The sequence below is a fragment of the Pongo abelii genome, chromosome 10, assembly GCF_028885655.2.
Source record: "Pongo abelii isolate AG06213 chromosome 10, NHGRI_mPonAbe1-v2.0_pri, whole genome shotgun sequence".
NCBI lineage: Eukaryota > Metazoa > Chordata > Mammalia > Primates > Hominidae > Pongo > Pongo abelii.
Genome location: NC_071995.2, coordinates 19,465,405 through 19,484,535, shown reverse-complemented (window position 1 = coordinate 19,484,535; position 19,131 = coordinate 19,465,405). Strand labels below are relative to the sequence as shown.

Sequence of the window (19,131 nt, the reverse complement as noted above, 5' to 3'; positions counted from 1 at the left end):
TGATAAATTACATTATGTAGATATGAAAAATTGTAGTCTTGGTTGCTTTTAGTAACATGTTGCAAGATATGACTTCTAATTTATTTCACAGTGAATTTCATATTTCTGAAAATATGTGTATTATCCTTTTATTGGAAGTTAAAACTTGAGGTCTGACTTTTTTTTTTTAAGAGTGGCTGATGGTTGACATTATTAAATGTGGGTTGGCTTGCTTAATTAGGTTATATGGTGGCTATTTCCCACTAATTAAATGAGCATAACACTGCATTGTGTTCCTCGATGTTGGCAGGTTTCAAAGATGCACTGAGTTGAATATTTTAATTTCTCCCTCCCTGCCTAAATATATTGAATTAAACACAACCCCTTTCAGTGAAACAGCCACTGGTATAGGCTGATCATTGAGTGAGTCAGGGTAAAGACTTTGTGCTCTTAGTGCTCTTCCTTTCAGAAATTGAGGATGTCAGTGGCTCTAATAATAGAATAACAAGTCCATTTTCAAATATATTGGTTTCTTATTGTTTACTTTCAATATAACAGAAGGGCTGGCAACAAAGTGTCCATTGACATATTATTAAAAATAATGTTTGATGATAGACTACTGTGATTCTTTTGGTATAAAATTCAGAAGAATTTAAAGAACTGAGTGACATCATCACAAGAAAACTCTTTCCCATTCACTTTTTTTCTGATCAAGGTTGCTCATTGCTCATATCTATGAAGTAAAAATAAAAGTAGACTGGATGCTGAACACTCTGTCTTTCTAGTAATAACTAATATTCATTGATAGATATATGAACTAATCCAAAATAAATGAGCTTGATCCATGTCAGTATGAATTGTGTTTTCAATAAGTTTAAATTTTTATCTTTAAAATTACATTAAATTTGTTAATATCTTTATGTTATTTTGAACAGTTGTTTATAGAAGAGAAAATTTTTAAATGTTTTATACTCGTGGGCACAGGAAAAAATCATACACATGTTTTTGAAGCAAACATGTATGACAGAATAATCAGTGAAAGACTTTTCAGCATAAAAATGTATTAAATTAGTATAAAATGTATTGGTGAAATGACATAGAAAGTTCAAAAAGAGAAAGAAACTACATAAAATTAGGGAAGGGTTTGTCTTTTTTTAAAAAAATGAATAAATCTAGTGTATTTAGATTCTGCTGCATACTTAAAAAATCTGATAAAAATATTTTATTTGAAAATGTTGATATTTACAATATGTCTGAAATTACATGTTACTCTTCACTTTTTAAAAGATAAATCTTAAACATCAACTTAAAAATGTACAAGAAGATACCTATTTTTCTAAAATTCTTCCAAAATTTTAGGGATTTGTCAGTTAAAGTCCTCTATCTTAGGGGACCATGTTTTCTTGGTGATAAGTTTTAAAGTCTTTTTCTTCATTGAAGGAGTTATTTTTGCCTGAATGGTGGCCAAGCCTCTTTATCTCCAAGAGGGGACTGCACCAAGGTCCTCAGGAACATGACCACATTAGGAGCTGAATCAAGGCCCTTCAGCCTGTTCTAACTTACTACCCCAGCCTTGCACTGTGGCCCCCACCAGAGCACCACACTCTCTCCACATCAAATCTCTCAGTCTGTGACAACATCAGATCCTTTTGTACTTTGGTGCTTTGAACCTTATGTTTCTTCTGCCTGCAGCCATCTTCTCACGGTCAATGGCAAAGGCAAAAACAAAGACAAAAACTAAAACCCAGAACATGTAGGGAGATTGATTTTATTTGGAATTTTGCAATAGCAAGAGCACCCCAGATCTGAGGATCAGAGCGTGTCAGCAGGGTGGTTTGGCCTTGGATTTTATAACAAAGAGCTTGTCTAAGCTATATGTGGGATGACTTCACAGTTAGGATTTTTTTTTTTTTTTTTGTAATCAGGGGGAGACTCAGTCTGTCAAATTGTTACTGGAAAGGGCTTCCAATCCAGACTCCAAGACAGGGTTCTTGGATCTCGTGCAAGAAAGAATTCAGAGCCAGTCCATAGAGTAAAGTGAGAGCAGGTTTATTAAGAAAGCATAGGAATAAAAGAATGACTATTCCATAGGCAAAGCAGCAGCACGGGCTGCTCAAATAAGGAAACTTATAGTTATTTCTTGATTATATGCTAAACAAGGGGTGGATTATTCGTGAGCTTTCCGGGAAAGGGGTGGGCAATACCTGAAACTGGGGGTTCCTCCCCTTTTTAGACCATATAGGGTAATTTCCTGACATGGCCATGGCATTCGTAAACTGTCATGGCACTGGTGGGAGTGTCTTTCTGCACGCTAATGCATTATAATGAGCAGTAAGGACAACGAGAGGTCACTCATGTTACCATCTTGGTTTTGGTGGGTTTTGCTGGCTTCTTTTCTGCAACCTGTTTTATCAGCAAGGTCTTCATGACCTGTATTTTATGCCAACCTCCTATCTTATCCTGTGACTTAGAATGTCTAATCTCCTGGGAATGCAGCCCAGTAGTGACAGGGACAGGCGGCAAAGAAATTCTGGGCAGAAGAGGGCAGATTCCTGGCAAGGCCCCCACCCTCAAACCAAAAAGCCGGAGACTGCATCCCAAAGTGAGAATTTACATCGCTGTTTTCCTGCTTGAATGTTGCCTTTTCCAAAACAACCTATAGCCCCACCCTACTCCATTCTGTGCCTATAAAAACCTCAAACCCAGCCAGCAGAGAGAGGAGAGGCAGCTGGACATTAGCTACTACAGCTGGATGTTGGAGAGAAGTGGCTTGACTTCAGAAGGACAAATTGACAGCTTCTCTGGTAACTTCAGAGAGGAATCCGGCAGGAGATAGCTGGACTTTGGGGGAAGATTACCTTCTCACTTTATCCCCTTTTCAGCTCTCCTTCCCATTGAGAGCCACTTTCATCTGCAATAATATCCCCCACGTTTACCATCCTTCAATTTGTTCATGTGATCTCATTTCTCCTGGACACCGGAGAAGAGCTCGGGAGCTGTGAGTGCGGATGCAAAAAGGCTGTCACACTGACCCTTTGCCTTTGTTGGCAGAAGGCAGCTGCCTCACATGAAAAGGCAGAGGGTACACTGAGCTGTTAACGCTTAAGCTGTCCATGGACGGCAGAGAGAAAAGAGCACTGTACACTCCCTCTGGGGCTTCAAGGGTCGTAGGCACCCCTGCAGTGCTGCCGCTGAGCATGCACAGAGTATGCTCCTGCCAGTACCCAACAGCACTCACCCTGGCTCCTGCACCCGCTTACCTGTGTAAGCGGTAACCTCTCCCACAAGGGGTGGTAGGCAGCGGGTCTGAGTGAGTGGAGTTCGCTCTTGCCGGCAATGAAGTGGCCAGCTGATTCTAGCACTCATGTATTCCAGTTCCCGCCTTGTTGGCTTGCTCACTCCTTCCTACGAGGAGTTGAGAGCTGTGGGCTGAGTAAACGGGGCACCCCTGTTGCGAGTTCCACAAAGGGGTCAGGGAAATGTCCTGCTTCAGTAGGTCTCAGCCTTATTTTATCCAGCCCCTGTTCAAGTTGGTCTGGTTCGAATGCCTCTGACAAGATGAGCAAGAAATGTTTATCTCTGTGTCAAGCTAGTTTTCGGAGGATAAACAGTTCAGCTAATTATTTATGAAACAAAGACAGTTTTTCAGGGTCTGGCTTTGTTATACAGAAACATTTGTGAGTCTTATGTGAGTTAGGAAAAAGAGTGAATTTTGTGTCTCATGTGTCACCTGGGAAGGGGATTCTTTGCAGTAAACCCTTTCCCAGAACACAAAAAGGGTGAGGAATTCTGGAAAGCTACTTTTCAGAACCACAGGGCATAGGTAAATTTCAATGTCACCACCGTGGTTAAACCTTTGGGTCCTAAATACTTCCTTTGTCAAACTGTAATCCTCAGGCTCCCCAGGAAATAGAAGTGAGACAGGGATTAGCTTGCCGGATGTTTATTGGGAGGTCCTTTTGGGATTAACAGCTGTGGACAGCAGGTGAGAAAAGCTGTTTAGGGTGGAACAAAATTCCACAAACCAAATCTGGTTCATGGCCTGATTGTATTTGGCTCTGAGATAAGTAAGAATGGTTTTTACATTTTCAATGGGTTGTAAAAAAAAAATAAGACTATCTGACAGAAATTGACCTTATGTGGACTGCAAAGCCTAAAACATTTTACTCTGTAGCCCTTTCAGAAAAAAATTGCCTACTCCTAGGTTGGAAGGGGGATGGGGAACTGCTGATGCCGTCATAACAAAGGCCTTAGTCAATCCTCCTGGGAGCTTGGAAGCTGGGATGATGCTGCAAATTTGTCTTGAACTGGGGCAAAGGGGTAGGATTTCCCATGTGGTCTGCTCCTGGGAAGGAGCCTTATCTTGATGAGGGAGCTGGAGGATGAGTGCTTCAGTCCTCCAGGGAGGGTAGGGGGTGGTGGAAGCATTCACTATATGAGCCTTCTCTAACTTCCTGAGGGAGAGTTTTTTGCTCTCCTTTGGTCTCCCACAGTGTGAAGTTTTTGCCTAATTAGTCCTTTACATGCCAGTATCCTCCGCTCAGCTGGGACCTACCAGGAACAAGAAGAGTGTGCAATTTTCTTTTGTGCTCCTAGTGCCTAATGTAGAGTTTGGCATAAAGATTGGGCTCAGTAGCTAGTAACCGAATGAGGAAATATTCTCGCTTTTTATAAGACTGAAATATGGAAAATCATCTGTCTAGGCATTCATAGAGTAAGTGGAAGGGTTTTTTAAGAGTCAGATATCTTGTAAACTAGACCTTTGTTTATTTTCATGAAATGGATATGAACGGATGCATGACATTTGAATACAAGAAAAGTAGAATGTCCAATTTCAATCACACACTTGGATTTGGGAGAAATTCTCCCCCTGGCTTCATAAGCTGCCCTATTAATGTTCCTGACACTTCCTGGCATGTGGTAGGAACAATATGGATTTCTCTGCTGGACTTCCATTAGCTTCATTTATCTCCACCTTCCAAACACAAAACTCACTATCTCCTGCCACTCTTCAGATAAGCCAACTTAATTCGCTTCCTCTGGACCTGAATCAGAAAAAGCTGTTAATTCTAGGACAAGCGATTCTAGACCCTGCTTACCATGAAGGGGAATATTGCTTTTTTTATTCTTTGTATTGATTGAATCTATAGGAACAAAAAGCAAAGGTACTAATTTCTCAATATTACTCTCTGTTAAAATTATTATCTCTGAATTGCAGGAAACATAAAGATAACATCTGAAGTTACAGTAACTATCGCTCTTTAAAAGGTCCATAGCAAGATTCTGTCTCAAAAAAAAAAAAAAAAAAAAAGGTCTTCAGCTCCTGGAGAGCAGAGATCATTACTCATATTGTTTTTCAGTCTATAGTTCCTGTTACAGGGGTGTTTTCAGGACAATAACTTGTAGAATGAATTGACGGGAAGTAAATTCTCTGTGATAAGTCCAGTACTATAACACAGTATGGGTTAAAGTTTATGCCTTGCTCCTCCAACAGTAGATGAACTGTACTTGATTCAGATATTTTCACATTCTGTAGACTTTTGGGAAGAGTTTACTGTTGGCATCATTTGAAGTTTCTACATGATCGCTTTCCCAGGAGAAAGCTAATAGAGTGGGCATGCAGAAAAAGAGAACAGTTTAATTTGACAGACAGCACACCTAGATTTCTAACTCTGGATGTAGATGGACAGCATTGACAGAGGGATCAGGAGGGACTCTGTTCTATTCTACTGACTCCATATTTTCTCAATGTAGCCATTCCAAATACCTTTTGGCTTCAGTGCATACGAGCTGTGTCTTAATTATATGCTTAAAATGATATTGTATATATTTTGAGTTTGGCTATCATGATGCCTATAGTATTTTCTAGTGCCACAGTATGAATTGTGCATTTCTAATGCACTCTATTTCACAGAATCACGTATCTTGGGGTAGATGTAAGTTGGCTGTCCAATATTAAGTCTTCGGCTGTCTGTCCTTTGTGCCAGAAACTCCAGGGCATCCTGTGAATACATGTGATTGTGTTTCAAGGGCACCAAACCATCTACAGTACCTATTTGAGAAGTGTCAACTCATTTTCTGTTATACTGTCATTTCCCAGAAAAATATCACTAATAATTTTACAGCTAAATTCCTTCTAATTTAACACTCTGTTTAAAGAGAAATGGATTTTTATCTTTGGGGTTTTGCTTTTTCTGACATATTCATTGAACTATAATAAGTGAAAATTTTAAAAATGAATATTCAGCAACTTCTTTTTGTTAATTTTCTTCACCACTAGGAGACTAGACCAGGCAACAAGACAGACATGAACAAAGTTGAGGATTAGAGGGGGCAACTGGAGAGGCAGGAAATTTCTGTACTCCTTTGTGAAGCAGTTTTATAGAAGAGAAAATTATTAGAATTTTGAGTGAATCACAATAAAGTTATACTATATCTTTATGGTCAGGTTTTCATAATCTACCGATCTGGTAAGAATAAATACACAACTTTTTCAATTTCCCAGTTAGAATTTGACACTGCTTACAGGTCCTGGCCTCCTTTGATCTCTCCTAAACAATCCTTTGATAACAGTGACAGCCTATGAAGCCAAACTCACTTTTTCCCATCACCTCCTAGGTGAAAACAGAGATAGACTCTTTTTTCCAATCCCACTTTGTGTTTGTCTTGAGAAATTCAACCCCAGCCAGACGAGTGGCGTTTCTTACTTTGCTCAAAGCACACCCTTGCCCAGCACTCAGCCTCATCTGATTACAACAGACCACCACAGTTACATAAGGTAAGGTTGAAGTGTGGTGCTCTCTCCCTGACACAAGCAGAGGAGAAGGGAAATGTGGGGACGTATTTCAGTTTAGCTTTGGCAACTTTAACCTCATGCTGCTTCTGAATAAATAAAACAATTTTTTACTTCTGTTTGTTTTCCCTTTAGTTTCCTCCTTTTGTGGTTCTGGTTGTTTATTTTTGGTTTGCTTTCTTATTTCCCTTGTTTAAGCTTTTTTTATTCACCTGTTTTCTTTTATTCCCCATAGCTCATTTCTTTTCTCCTCTCTGCACAGGCAACCATTCTAATACATTTAATGTGTATTTTTTTTTTAAAAAAGAGCATGTGTTCTTGAAAAATGTATATTGCAATTTGTAAGCATCTCCTTTCAATTTTTGCATTTGTTATTGTGATATAAATCGCACTGTGTCTTACTCTTTCTTACCCAGCAATGTGCTTTTAAGATCCACCCATGTTGCTCTGGGTACGTCTACTCCATTATTTCCAGCTGTCCATGGTACTCCTTGGTGTGTATCTGCCACATTTACCTTTTCATTCATCCAAATTGCAACTAACCTCCTGCCACTGCAGTGAACATCCTTGTACATGTTTTCTTCCAGAGCAGTGTGAGCATTTTGGAAAAAAATAGACCCAGAAATGGAATTGCTAAGTCATAGGGCATGCCTGCGATTAATTTGACTAAATAGTGCCACATTGCTGACAGCAGCCCTTGTCTACCTTCCCACTAGTAATGTATGAGAGTTCCAAACACACACACACACACACCCTCTAACCAGAATTTACCTAAACTGGCTTCTAATTTTTGCCTTTTTTAGAAGTGTGATATAAAACTAATGGCAGTTTTAATTTGCATTTCTTTGATAATTTCATATCCTTTTTTTCTTAGTTATTCTGGGTTTTCTGTTCTATAAGTTTTTATATACTTCACCCATTTTTTGTATTAAGATTGCTATTTTCTGTTTGATTTGAACAGTTTCTTGTGTCAAAGTGTGTGTATACTGCTAGAAGAAAGAAGGGTAAGATTTACTTCTCTTTTTGATTTGAACAGTTTCTTGTGTCAAAGTGTGTGTATACTGCTAGAAGAAAGAAGGGTAAGATTTACTTCTCTTTTTGATTTGAGCAGTTTCTTGTGTCAAAGTGTGTGTATACTGCTAGAAGAAAGAAGGGTAAGATTTACTTCTCTTTTTGATTTGAACAGTTTCTTGTGTCAAAGTGTGTGTATACTGCTAGAAGAAAGAAGGGTAAGATTTACTTCTCTTCTTTATAGCTTCCCACTCAAGGCCTCAGTAATTTTACCCTTCATCAGCCATATGAAGATATTGTTCAATGATTTGTTACAACTTATGAGAGCATTACAGTTACCTTGATTTACTAAGAAATTGTAGATTATTTTCTTTTAAAATACCACCCACTTGTCAGCAGCTTGGAAATAGAAATGATAATGGAGCTGTTGAGACTTTCTTAGGGCAAGTTCCTCCAATTATCAGAAGGTACAGGGGAAAAAAATTGACATCCAATTCTACCTCAGCCATAATGCACAGCTGGGCTGCCCCATAATGATGGAAATGTGAGAAGCTCTTTCCAAGCATCTTCTCTGAAATTAGGTGTTGGCTCAACCATACCTTTTGTGTCTAAACCCTCACATGTGTTTCTCCTAAGATCTGCCTGATGGGCTTAGTAATAATAGAGGAAATGGAACAAAATGTGAATATAATACTGGACCAGGACTATAGTATTGATTAAAGTTGCATAATTGTTTTAAAAAAGCACTCAAATTATGTGGGCCTTGTTTCAGTTTCCCGAACTATAAATGAAGAAACAAAACTGTATGGTGGCTATCGTCTTAGTTAAAAAAGAAAAACACAAAACACAAAACTATGAAAGTCTTCAAACTGTTTTCAAGCTTATACGTGGCTCATCAGCAGAAGTCTTCAACATGAATTTTTCAAGGCAAGAATGGAATTAGTTATAAGGAAATTCCCAAAGAAAAGGAAAATTCTTTGTAGAAGGAGACTGTTTATCCAAAAATGAGGTATAAAATGAAATACTGAGGTGAATGTGCAAAATATTTATTAGGAAGCATTGAGAAATTGTTCCAATATCCCTGCTAAAAAGCATATAATGTATATGGAATTTTCCAGTATCTTCAGTAATAAGCTTTATATGATACTTCACTGTCACTGTGTTTGCAAATCACAGTGTTGAGATCAGCCTGTTGGCTGCCTAGCTGAGTGGTTTTCCCAAGTTTGATAAGAAAGCAGTCTTACATACCAATAAGTTAACTCACTCTCTCATGCCACAACTGCCTCTGAATTGAGGCTATATTTGCATGCCATTAAGGTCACAGATCACCTTCCCAGGGAATGAAAAAAATAAATCTGTCCAATTAGCAAATCCTATTCGCACCATAAATTCTTCTCTATTTGCATGAGTTTGGAGTCTGAACATGGTGTTTGCAAAGCAAGGGCACTTTACATATTCTAAAATAAGAATAAAAAGTGACTAGGGAGATAAGAACAGTATGGTAAGAATTATATTTGTGTAACAAAATTAATTCAGGAAAGCTGTTGCATTTATAACCTAGAAGAGGTTGTCCTTTTCAGGGGAATTAAAATGGACTAAAATATACAGAACAGTTACTTGAAAACCTTCCAAACACATCTTTTATGTAGTGATACAAAATATATTTATTTACTTAAACAAATGGCATTTCCAAATGAACAAAAGGATAAAATATCTTTAGCGAATGCTAGATGCTCATCTTATCAAAATGAAGCTCTGTAAGGTGTCAGAAATAGCATTCAGATGAATGGATATTTGATATCTCCTATTTGCTCCTCCAGTCTTACTTTCTTCCCTTCACCACCATGTTGTTAACCTGCGGAGGCTGATGTATATGGACTATATTCATGGGCTCTCTTGTCTGTCCTCTGTTTGTAGATTGAGTTAGCTAGAGAGCTCTGACAGAGACTAGAGAAAGAAGGAGAACATTTATGCTGTTAGCTTTTTCCCTGAGCAATGTCTTTAGACTGTCAGTGTCCTTCCATAGAAGTTTATACCCCTTCTTATGGTGTCCCAATAAATAGACTCCTCCTTCCAGGCTCCAGTGACCACTCCCTAATCTGGGCCTAAAGATATGAACTACTTTCATGTTACTTTACCACTCCATGTGTTTCCACATCTTTGTTGATAATTCTTTCATTATATCTTCTTTGAATTATTAGATTTGTATTTGTCCATCTGTTTCCTGTTGGGATCCAGATTTACTGAATTTGGAATACAAATCTTGCCCCCGGCACCTTTTTAAAGAATCTATGCCCACTTGGCATGTAATAAGACATCAAGAGTGAATTGTCAGGGAAATAACAGAGTGAGGAAATGATATATTCTCATTATGTGCCAGATACCATGAAACACTTTTTAATTGCAAATCTGTACATCCAACCCAGAGGTATCTGTAAATTGGAATTTCTGAAAGGTAGAGAGCTTGGCTGGACTGGGGAATGATGCTCTCAGAAGCTTTCTCTTATCATTGGGAAATATTGCCTGTCCAGCTCTGGCCAACCTGTGAGACTGATGGAAGTTCTCTTCTTTTGGACATTTATTCATTCACCAATCATTTACTGCTCATGAAATATACATAAACACCGTACGAGGTGCTGCAGATTTGCAGCTGCAAAGTGCTGTACAATTAACTCACTATCTAATTTTAATGTTGCAAAAATCCTCCCCATTTAACAGATGGAACAATTGAGTATCAAACAAATCATATGTTTTAACTATGCCTAAAATTACAAAGATAGTAATTGGTAGAATAAAGACTTGAACTTATGTAGTCTGACACAGTGTTTCATAGATTTCCACTATATTACCTAAGAATGAAAAAAAAATTCCTCCTTTAGTTTATTAACAGGAGCAGGACACATGCAGACACATTTAATATTCAAATTAGGGTGAACATGCTGAGCGCAGTGGCTCACACCTGTAATCCTAGCAACTTGGGAGGCCAGAGCAAGAGGATCCCTTGAGGCCAGGAGTTCAAGACCAGCCTGGGCAACATAGCAAGTTCCCATCTCTGAAAAACAAACAAAAAGAATAAGGTGAACAAGTACCAAGGCAGAATTAGAGATAAAATGTGTTCACTTTTAGGGAATTTAGAGCACCTCTGTTGAGGCCAGTAGAACAGGCTTTTTAAAAAAGATGCTGGAGGCCAGGCACGGTGGCTCACTCCTGTAATCCCAGCACTTTGCAAGGCCGAGGTGGGTGGATGACCTGAGGTTGGGAGTTTGAGACCAGCCTGGCCAACATGGTGAAACCCCATCTCTACTAAACATAGAAAAAATAACCAGGCCTGGTGGCGCATGCCTGTAATCTCAGCTACTTGGGAGACTGAGGCATGAGAATCGCTTGAACCTGGGAGGCGGATGTTGCAGTGAGCCGAGATCCCCCTACAGCACTCCAGCCTGGGCGATAGAGCAAGACTCCATCTCAAACAAAAAAAAAAAAACAAAAAAAAAAAAAAAAAGAAAAGAAAAAAGATGCTGGAAGATAGGGACACTCGGGTCATGGAGGACATTAGACTGCTAAGCTAGGGAATTTGAAAATAGACCCAATGATGAATTGAATTTTAATAAATGGATAATTAATAAATGACAAAGGGAATAAATATGGAAAATGCTTTCAAGCATAGAAACAAAGGAATCCAATGACTTATTGGATTTGATTTTATTTTGTGTTGTTTTATTTTATTATTTTACTTTTTAAAATCTTTGATTGTAGGTTCAGGGGTACACATGCAGGTTTGTTACATAGGTGCATTGTGTGTCACAGGTGTTTGGTGTACAGATTATTTCATCACTCTGGTAATAAGCATAATACTCGATAGGTAATTTTTAAATCCTGTCCCTCCTCTGACCCTCCACCCTCAAGTAGGCCCCAGTGTCTGTTGTTCCCTTCTTTGTCTCCATGTTTAGATCCCACTTATTTGGGAGAAAACGTAGTATTTGGTTTTCTATTCCTGGGTTAGTGTGTTTAGGATTATGGCCTCCAGCTGCATCCATGTTGCTGCAAAGGACATAATCTTGTTCTTTTTTATGGCTGTATATGGTGTATATGTACCACATTTTCTTTATCCAGTCTACGGCTGATGGGCATTTAGGTTGATTCTATGACTTTGCTATTGTGAATAGTGCTGCAATTAACATATGCATGCATGTGTCTTTAAGGTAGAAAAATTTATATTCGTTTGAGTATATGCCCAATAATGGGATTGAGGGGTTGAATGGTATTTCTGTTTTAAGTTCTTTGAGAAATCACCAAACTGCTTTCCGCAATGGATGGACTAATTTACATTCCCTTTGTGTGTTCCCTTCGGAAAACAAGTTAAGAATGCTTAAAGTCTTGACCTTGAGTTAATGGTAAGATAATGCTTCCAAGAGCAGAAAATAAGAGAGAGTAATTTGTTTGAAGTGGGGGTGGGGGACGGGAAAGAAATAAGCGATTTGGATCTGGGAGTGTTGATTTTTGACATAGTATGGCTTGGACTGGTAGGCAATATTGGAAATGTGTAATCATTGTCAGGAACTGGGGATAGGGGAAATGGAAAATTGTTCTTCAGTGGGTATAAAGTTTCTGTTATGCAAGATGAATAAGTTCTAGATGTCTGCTGTACAACATAGTACACATGGTTAACAATACCTTATTGTGTGCTTTAAAAATATGTTAAGATAGATCTCATGTCAAATGTTTTTACAAAAAAACCTCACAAATGAACATAAGGAAATTTTTTGAGGTGTTGGATATGCTTAGTACCTTGGTTGTGATGGTATCATGGGTGTATGCATATGTCCAAATTCGTCAAGATATGTGCATGAATGTGTGCAATTTTTGTATCTCAATTATACCTAAATAAAGCTAAAAAAACAAGAGGACAAAGAACTAAAGTTGGAAGAAGCCTGTGTTTGGCTGAGGGGTGGATGAGGAGATATGAAAGAAATAGTGGATGAGGAGATATGAAAGAAATTAGAGAAGAGATAAACTAAGATACAGGCACAACTGAGGAAGTAAGGTTTTCAAGATAAAACCAAATTCCTGTGATAACTGAGAAAAGGTAATTGGAATGAATAATTGATATTGAAACTTTTGAGAATGGGTGTTAGTTATGCTGATGGAATAGAAGCCAGGGGGTAGAGTTAAGGCAGCATGGCAAGGTGTAGAGGGCATGAATTTTGAAGTGTGACAGGCCTGAGTTGGAATTCCAGTTTGGCCACTTACCAGCTGTGTCAATTAGGCCATGTTACCTAAGAAATGATAAAGGGGGTATTACCACTGACCCCACAGGAGTTTGAGACCAGCGTGGACAACATGGTGAAACCCCATCTCTACAAAATATTAAAAAAGCTAGGTGTGATGGTGCATTCCTGTAGTCCTAGCTGCTTGGGAGGCTGAGGTAGGAGGATCTCTTGAGCCCGGGAGATGGAGGTTGCAGTGAGCTGTGATTGTGCCACTGTACTCCAGCCTGGATAACAGAGTGAGACACTGTCTCGAAAACAAACAAAACAAAACAAAACAAACAAAACAAACGCCCTGACGGATAAACAGCCTAGACGGGAAAAGATCAAGAATTTAGGATTCGATGTCCAGGAGGAAAAGTTAGTCTTAGACAGGAACATATACTTCTTTGGTGACTATTTGGAAGGAGAAGAGCATAAACATATTTTTAAATGCAGAGAAAGGCAGCAGTAGCTCTTTCGAAAGAATGTGTCTTCTCGGTGAAGGAACAAAGTCGTTTGCTGTGTGAAGCAGTGATGAAGAAGTGGAGCTTAGTAAAGTAGACAAATTTGAAAGCATATCATAAAAAAGACTACAGATGTTAGTAGAAAAGAATAGATAGATTTCTCATCAGGAGTGAAAGACAAGTGACTGAAGTAGAGTCAAGATAGATTTCATGAGAGTTTAGGAAAAGGTAGACTGGTAACCCATTTTCTAAGAATAGTAGTAAACCCTAGGGAGCTGCTTCAGTTATCCAAGTAGACGGGCCAGAATCTAAGGTACGTCATGATGAGACGATTGAGAAGAAGGTGAGATAAATCAGTAACATGGCCAAAAATTGGATGAGTGACAGTGAACCGAAATCACTTTTCATATTGACTCACTAAAATTTAATCTACTATGGAGAGGGCCTTTATAAGCTTTTGAACATCCAAAGAGTTGAATAGGAGCTCCAGTTGATTATTCTCAGAAATGCATGATACATAGAAGGGAGTAGTTAGGTCTTGTATAATGTGATAAAAGTGCAAACAAAGCGGAAACGATGAAGCATGCTTTAATCTCAAGGCCCTCATGAAGCCAGGGCATGTTCCAGAGCAGCAGGGATGCACCCTAACATGCAGGCATGTTGAAAGATGTAAGTCTCCTCATGGACCTCTGCTTGAGTAGAACATTATATGTTCATTCCTTTAGCTCTCTGAACCAGCCTCCAAGGATAGAAAATCTTTGACAGAGAATCATGTAAAATGTAATCAATGTAAAATGAAAAGAAATGTATGACTTTTGAAGAACTTGATTTTCTTACATTTGATAGAGGAGAAATCTCCTACCATTTGGAGTCAGAAAAAAGCAAAGGTTTTCATCACAGCAGAAGACCAATGGCAGTTTCTGAATGGAATGAACTGCCTTGGAGTAAGGAAGGGGTAACAACATCAGCACTGGGAATATGCGGTGGGTTGCATGCCTCCTAAGGGACAGCCGGTGTTGGTGGGTTACAAAAACCTTAAGGCCAGTTAAACCTACTGTGCTTCCTATCTTTGTGATCCTTATTCATTTGTTCATTCATTCATTCATTTGAGTACTTACCATATGACAGACAATAATGGATTAGGTACTTGAGACTGACGAGATCATCCTTCCCATGGAGCTTGTGTTTCTGTTGGGAGTGGGATTTGAGGGAGAGAACACAGTGACTCCTCAATCTGAAATATTTTTTATGTGTGCATGTGCGTAGGCATGTGTGTATGTATGTGTTCTGAGTGCAAGTCTAAGTGTGTGTGTGTGTATGTGTGAGAAAGAGAGAGAAAAGAGAAAGAGAGAGAGAAGACAGAGAAAAAGAGAGGAAGAGAGGACAGAATGAGAGACAGAGAGAGAGAGGTACAGGGAACAGGTAGTAACTGCATTTCCCTGGCCCTGCCAATTTCCATATAAGGAAAATAACTACCAAATTAAATATCTTTGTGGGACTACTCTTGACATAATGAAGTATAAGTTCATGAAATAACTTTTTTTCCTGTTTTTTATTGTCTAAGATGTCCTTGTTGCTTATCAAAAAAATTTGATATTATATGGTCAAGATTACTGTGCTGAGCTAGATACTCTCTTAATGCTACTAATGGGATGATAAATTTGTCAAAATCTTTATGGAAAGCAATTTGGCAATATATATTAACTATTAATATGTTCATGTCTTTTTAATATGCAGTTTTAAGGAATTTATCTCAAGGAAAATAACCTATGATGAGGACAAACAAATGTTCATCATAGCGTCATTAATAACAAAGATAAAATGCTAAAAATTTAAATTATATATGAATAGAGAAATGATTTGTCTTGTTATGGACATCTACAGTATGAATATTATGTAAATAATTAAAATTATGTGCTCAAGGAGTTTTTAATGACATGGGGCAATGTTTATGATATATGTGTTATAAAAAAGAACAAGATACAAATTTTTATATTTTGTCTATTCTTAATATTTAAAGCAGTTCTATAAAATTAGACAGAAGAAAATGGGCCACAACGCTTTATGCTTTAAGCATTTTCCACGATTTGTACATGTGACTTTCATATTCAGAATTATCAACAAATATTACTTAAAAAAACCCCTATGTTAAAGCAGGAGCTAAATGCCTCTGTAATTATCCCACAAACCACTGGGTCCTAATCTGCAATGATCTGGAAAATCAACCCTTACACATATAACCATAATATGAATTCAAATTTTTGCTTAAGGATTCACCAGATGGCTGTATTTTAGTGCTATGAGAGCAACTTTCTTTTCTGCTTTTCTTTAGAAAGTTTGTTTTTACCTTTTTGACATGGCAAGGCCCGTCCTTGGTCTGTGCATAGTAAATGCAGTAAAGTGGTAGCAGTGGCCTTTACTGGGCTATGGTTTTGTGGGAAATGATTTTAATTAAGTAAAGAGAAAGCACGGGACATTCTATTTTAAGATTAGGGAACATTTCTTAAAATGTGGCCCTGAAATCTTTGATACTTGCTAAAATGCAGATTTCCCAGCCTACTAAATCAGAATCCTAGGATGGGCCCCAGTAATGTATATTTTTAAAGATAAATCCCAGGTTATTCTCCTGAGATTCTCTAAGAACCATCAGCTGGGGAGGTTTGAGGTTTAGAAATTCTTGCACGGGATCTGAATGCTCCAATGTTAATAAGTAGAATTAGAACTGTTTTTCAATTGCATAAACCCAAAATACAAAACACTTTGCTTCTTAGATAAATCAGAATTGGAGGATGGAGCCTACATACTGCTGTACTGTAATCTTGTTAAAGAGGTTTACATTTGGGAACTTATTGAAAGAGCAGATACCAGTGGTCAGTAACATTGCTAGGAATAGTGGTAGGGTGAGTGTATAGGTGATTTACTCTGGCTAGAAAACAGCTGTCACAAGTTCCATTTCTTCTGGGACATCCTTTAAGGTGGAATGCTTGGCAAAATCAATGTACATCAGAGTCCATAGCTCGTAATGAAATAGGCTTCCATGGGGAACTGTTGTACCCTGAAGCATGAGCACTAAGTCAGATACACTTGTCACTGTGTGGTATGGTCTGATTGTTTGTGTCCCCCAAAATTTATATGTTGAAACCAAGTCCCCGAGGTGATAGTATTAGGAGGTGAGGACTTTGGGAGGTGATTGGCCATGAGAGTGGAGCCCTCATGAATGATATTAGTGCCATTAAAAGAAGTTCTACAGAGCTGCTTTGCCCCTTTTACCATGTAAGGTCACAGTCAGAAAGTCCTATCTATAAGGAAACACACCATTACTAGGCACTGAATCTACTAGCATCTTGGTCTTGCATTTCGCAGCCTCCATAACGGTGACCAATAAATTCCTGTTATTTATAAGTTACTCAATATATGGTATTTTGTTATAGCAGCACAAACGAACTGTGACACTATGTGTCTGGAAGATGTAAACAACTTGAGAACTTAGGTTTTTCTTAGGTACAACGGAGATAATGCTAGTACCAGATTAGTGATGAAAAATGTTATGCAAAATATTTAGCACAAGCCATGTTACGTAGTAAGTACTTCTAAGTGTTTACAGTGACGACTTCACAAAAGCTTAGCTGTAAAAGTTTGGGAAGTCAGGCTTCCCTAGTTGGCTTGGAAGACCATGTTAGTTATCAGACAAGCCAGGGATTTTGAGTAACCCCAGTTCTTGAGGGGAAGAAGGTAGAGTGGAAGAGGAGCCAAAATTACTAATAGTCCTTCTTCTGAGCTAGATTTTTGATATTTGTTGGTTTTGTGGAAAATCCAAACCTAATGTCATTTATTGAAATTCACCATCTCGTGGATGTTCCAGGACTGAATTGAGTTATGTAAAATATCATTTGTGGAGTGATTTTCATTTGTATACCTTTTCAGTTCAAAACAAAGTCAAAAGTCTCTCTCTCTCTCTCACACACACACACACACACACACACATACACACACAGCCTTAACCCTGGCCACCTCTATATTATTTCTGGAATGCCAGATTCTATAAAGCTATTTTAGTTTCTAACAAACGTCTTGGTCTTTATGATGGTCACCACCATGAAACACAGTTACTTTACACTTTCTTGCCTTGTTCATAAATATTCCCCAAGTAAAATTACTTGTTATACTTTTCCCATTTAAATTTGCATTGTCTAAGCGAGAGGCATCTCTACAGATTTCTCAATTTTAGGAAAATAACCATTCCCCAGAAACACAAACAAGTCAAATCAAGATAGTTACCAGGAGCAATTCTTTATATTATCCAGTTGCACAACACACTTCTTGAATAAATGACATATCCTAATTTAGGATACATCACCAGATTCAAGTCGGAGACTATCCTCTGCCAGTCAATAAGAGTGCGGGTCACTGGAAGATCCCTTCGTAGAATTTTTCTCAGGGCTTCATTGGATAACTCCTGTAATTCTTCCAAGACTGCAGCTTGAAATTTGTTCTCTTGCTCTTCCACAAGCCTTGCAAAACTTAGAGCCAGTTGAGCTTGGTTAACTATTTCCAAGCTTTCTTTCAGGTCCTTGGATATTTCAATATGAAGGTTGACACACCTGAAGAAGTGAGCTTGCACAAATATTCTTCCTGTTACTTGGGTTAGAAATGGGTTAACTTGGAAAATCCACTTAGATTTCCAAAGTCCGTTCCAGCACTCTCCTGTTTCATAGTTGTGATCTTCAATGCAAGCTATCAAGTACTCCTTACTTTTGACAGTTTTTCTCAGCACGTTGCAATTTCCTTTTGGATAGTGGTCATTCACATACAGTTTTAAGGCGCACAGAACAACAACTCTCAGGTATTCTGTCTCATTCCGAATGATACCATGACTTTGGATGTCTTTCAGCTGATTTTGAAGCAGGTCATATCTGAAAGAAAGTTTGCTTTGATGGTCAAAAAATCGGTAGTCGCCCATTACATTGTGGTGAGACAAGAGTACTGGATTTCCATCGATGCAGAGTGGTACAGAATATTTTTGGCAGTGTTGGTGGCCTGCACACTCACCTTGATGGTGCATAAGTTTTTCATCACGGATAAGCAGACAGAGATCATCAAAGGCATTTACAAATTCCCCTGGAGGGGCCTGTAATAACAGTCTGCGAATTACTCTTTCCTTGTCCTTCCTGCTCAGCACGCTAAGTGTCATGTTTGGTTGCAACAGAAGCAAAGCTTCTGAAATGAAGAGTGTTCAAAGGATAAGAAAACATTCCATGAGACACCTTTCCCATCAAGGTGTTAACATTCAAGCTGAAGGTTATTATGTCTATCCATGAAAGCAGGCAGTCTGGCAAGGTCTCAGCCTCCTGATGAGGTCATAAGAAGCTTTCCTTGTGAAGTGTGGAACCTCTGATGATATCACAATGGGAATTCAGACCAAAAGGAAAAAATGACAGTCACCTGACAGTGTGGTGCCCAGCCAACCAGCTATACCTCTTTTGAAGATTTTAAGAACTTAGCCTCCTGAACAGTCTTCTTCGAAAGTGGTGTGTCTCTGTGTACATTATATGTTGTCAGGGATCTAGAGAAGCAGCCCAAAGTTTCAAGAGTGACAGCACTTTGCAACTTCAGGAATCACAATGGTGTTGATTTA

General features: G+C 38.5%; 2 protein-coding genes across 14 annotated transcripts in view; one reads left to right on the top strand and one right to left on the bottom strand.

Moving 5' to 3' along the window:
* Positions 1-9,426: 9,426 nt before the first annotated feature.
* On the bottom strand, positions 9,427-19,048 carry CAPZA3 (capping actin protein of muscle Z-line subunit alpha 3). Of its 6 annotated transcripts, XR_008511850.1 has the most exons (4): positions 17,775-18,933; positions 14,615-14,684; positions 10,743-10,835; positions 9,429-9,730 (listed from the first exon to the last, which is right to left on the bottom strand). XR_008511850.1 is itself a non-coding variant. In XM_002823000.3 (2 exons), exon 1 carries the CDS (start codon positions 18,685-18,687, stop codon positions 17,788-17,790), a length of 900 nt encoding a protein of 299 aa, XP_002823046.1. In that variant the 5' UTR covers positions 18,688-18,933; the 3' UTR covers positions 9,429-9,730; positions 17,775-17,787. The 6 variants fall into 6 exon arrangements, 1 of the variants encoding a protein (XP_002823046.1); XR_008511848.1 differs by lacking the exon at positions 10,743-10,835 and having other exon boundaries at positions 9,427-9,730; XR_008511849.1 differs by lacking the exon at positions 14,615-14,684 and having other exon boundaries at positions 9,427-9,730.
* Positions 18,862-19,131, top strand: part of PLCZ1 (phospholipase C zeta 1) — a 54,997-nt gene continuing 54,727 nt past the window's right edge. For 7 of the 8 annotated variants that reach the window (XR_010135734.1, XR_010135733.1, XM_054526903.1 and 4 more), the window contains exon 1: positions 18,863-19,024. The gene's annotated coding sequence lies outside the window, so the exon portion shown is untranslated. Of the gene's footprint in view, positions 19,025-19,131 lie in introns of all 8 variants that reach the window. The other variant, XM_054526902.1, reaches the window with a different exon arrangement.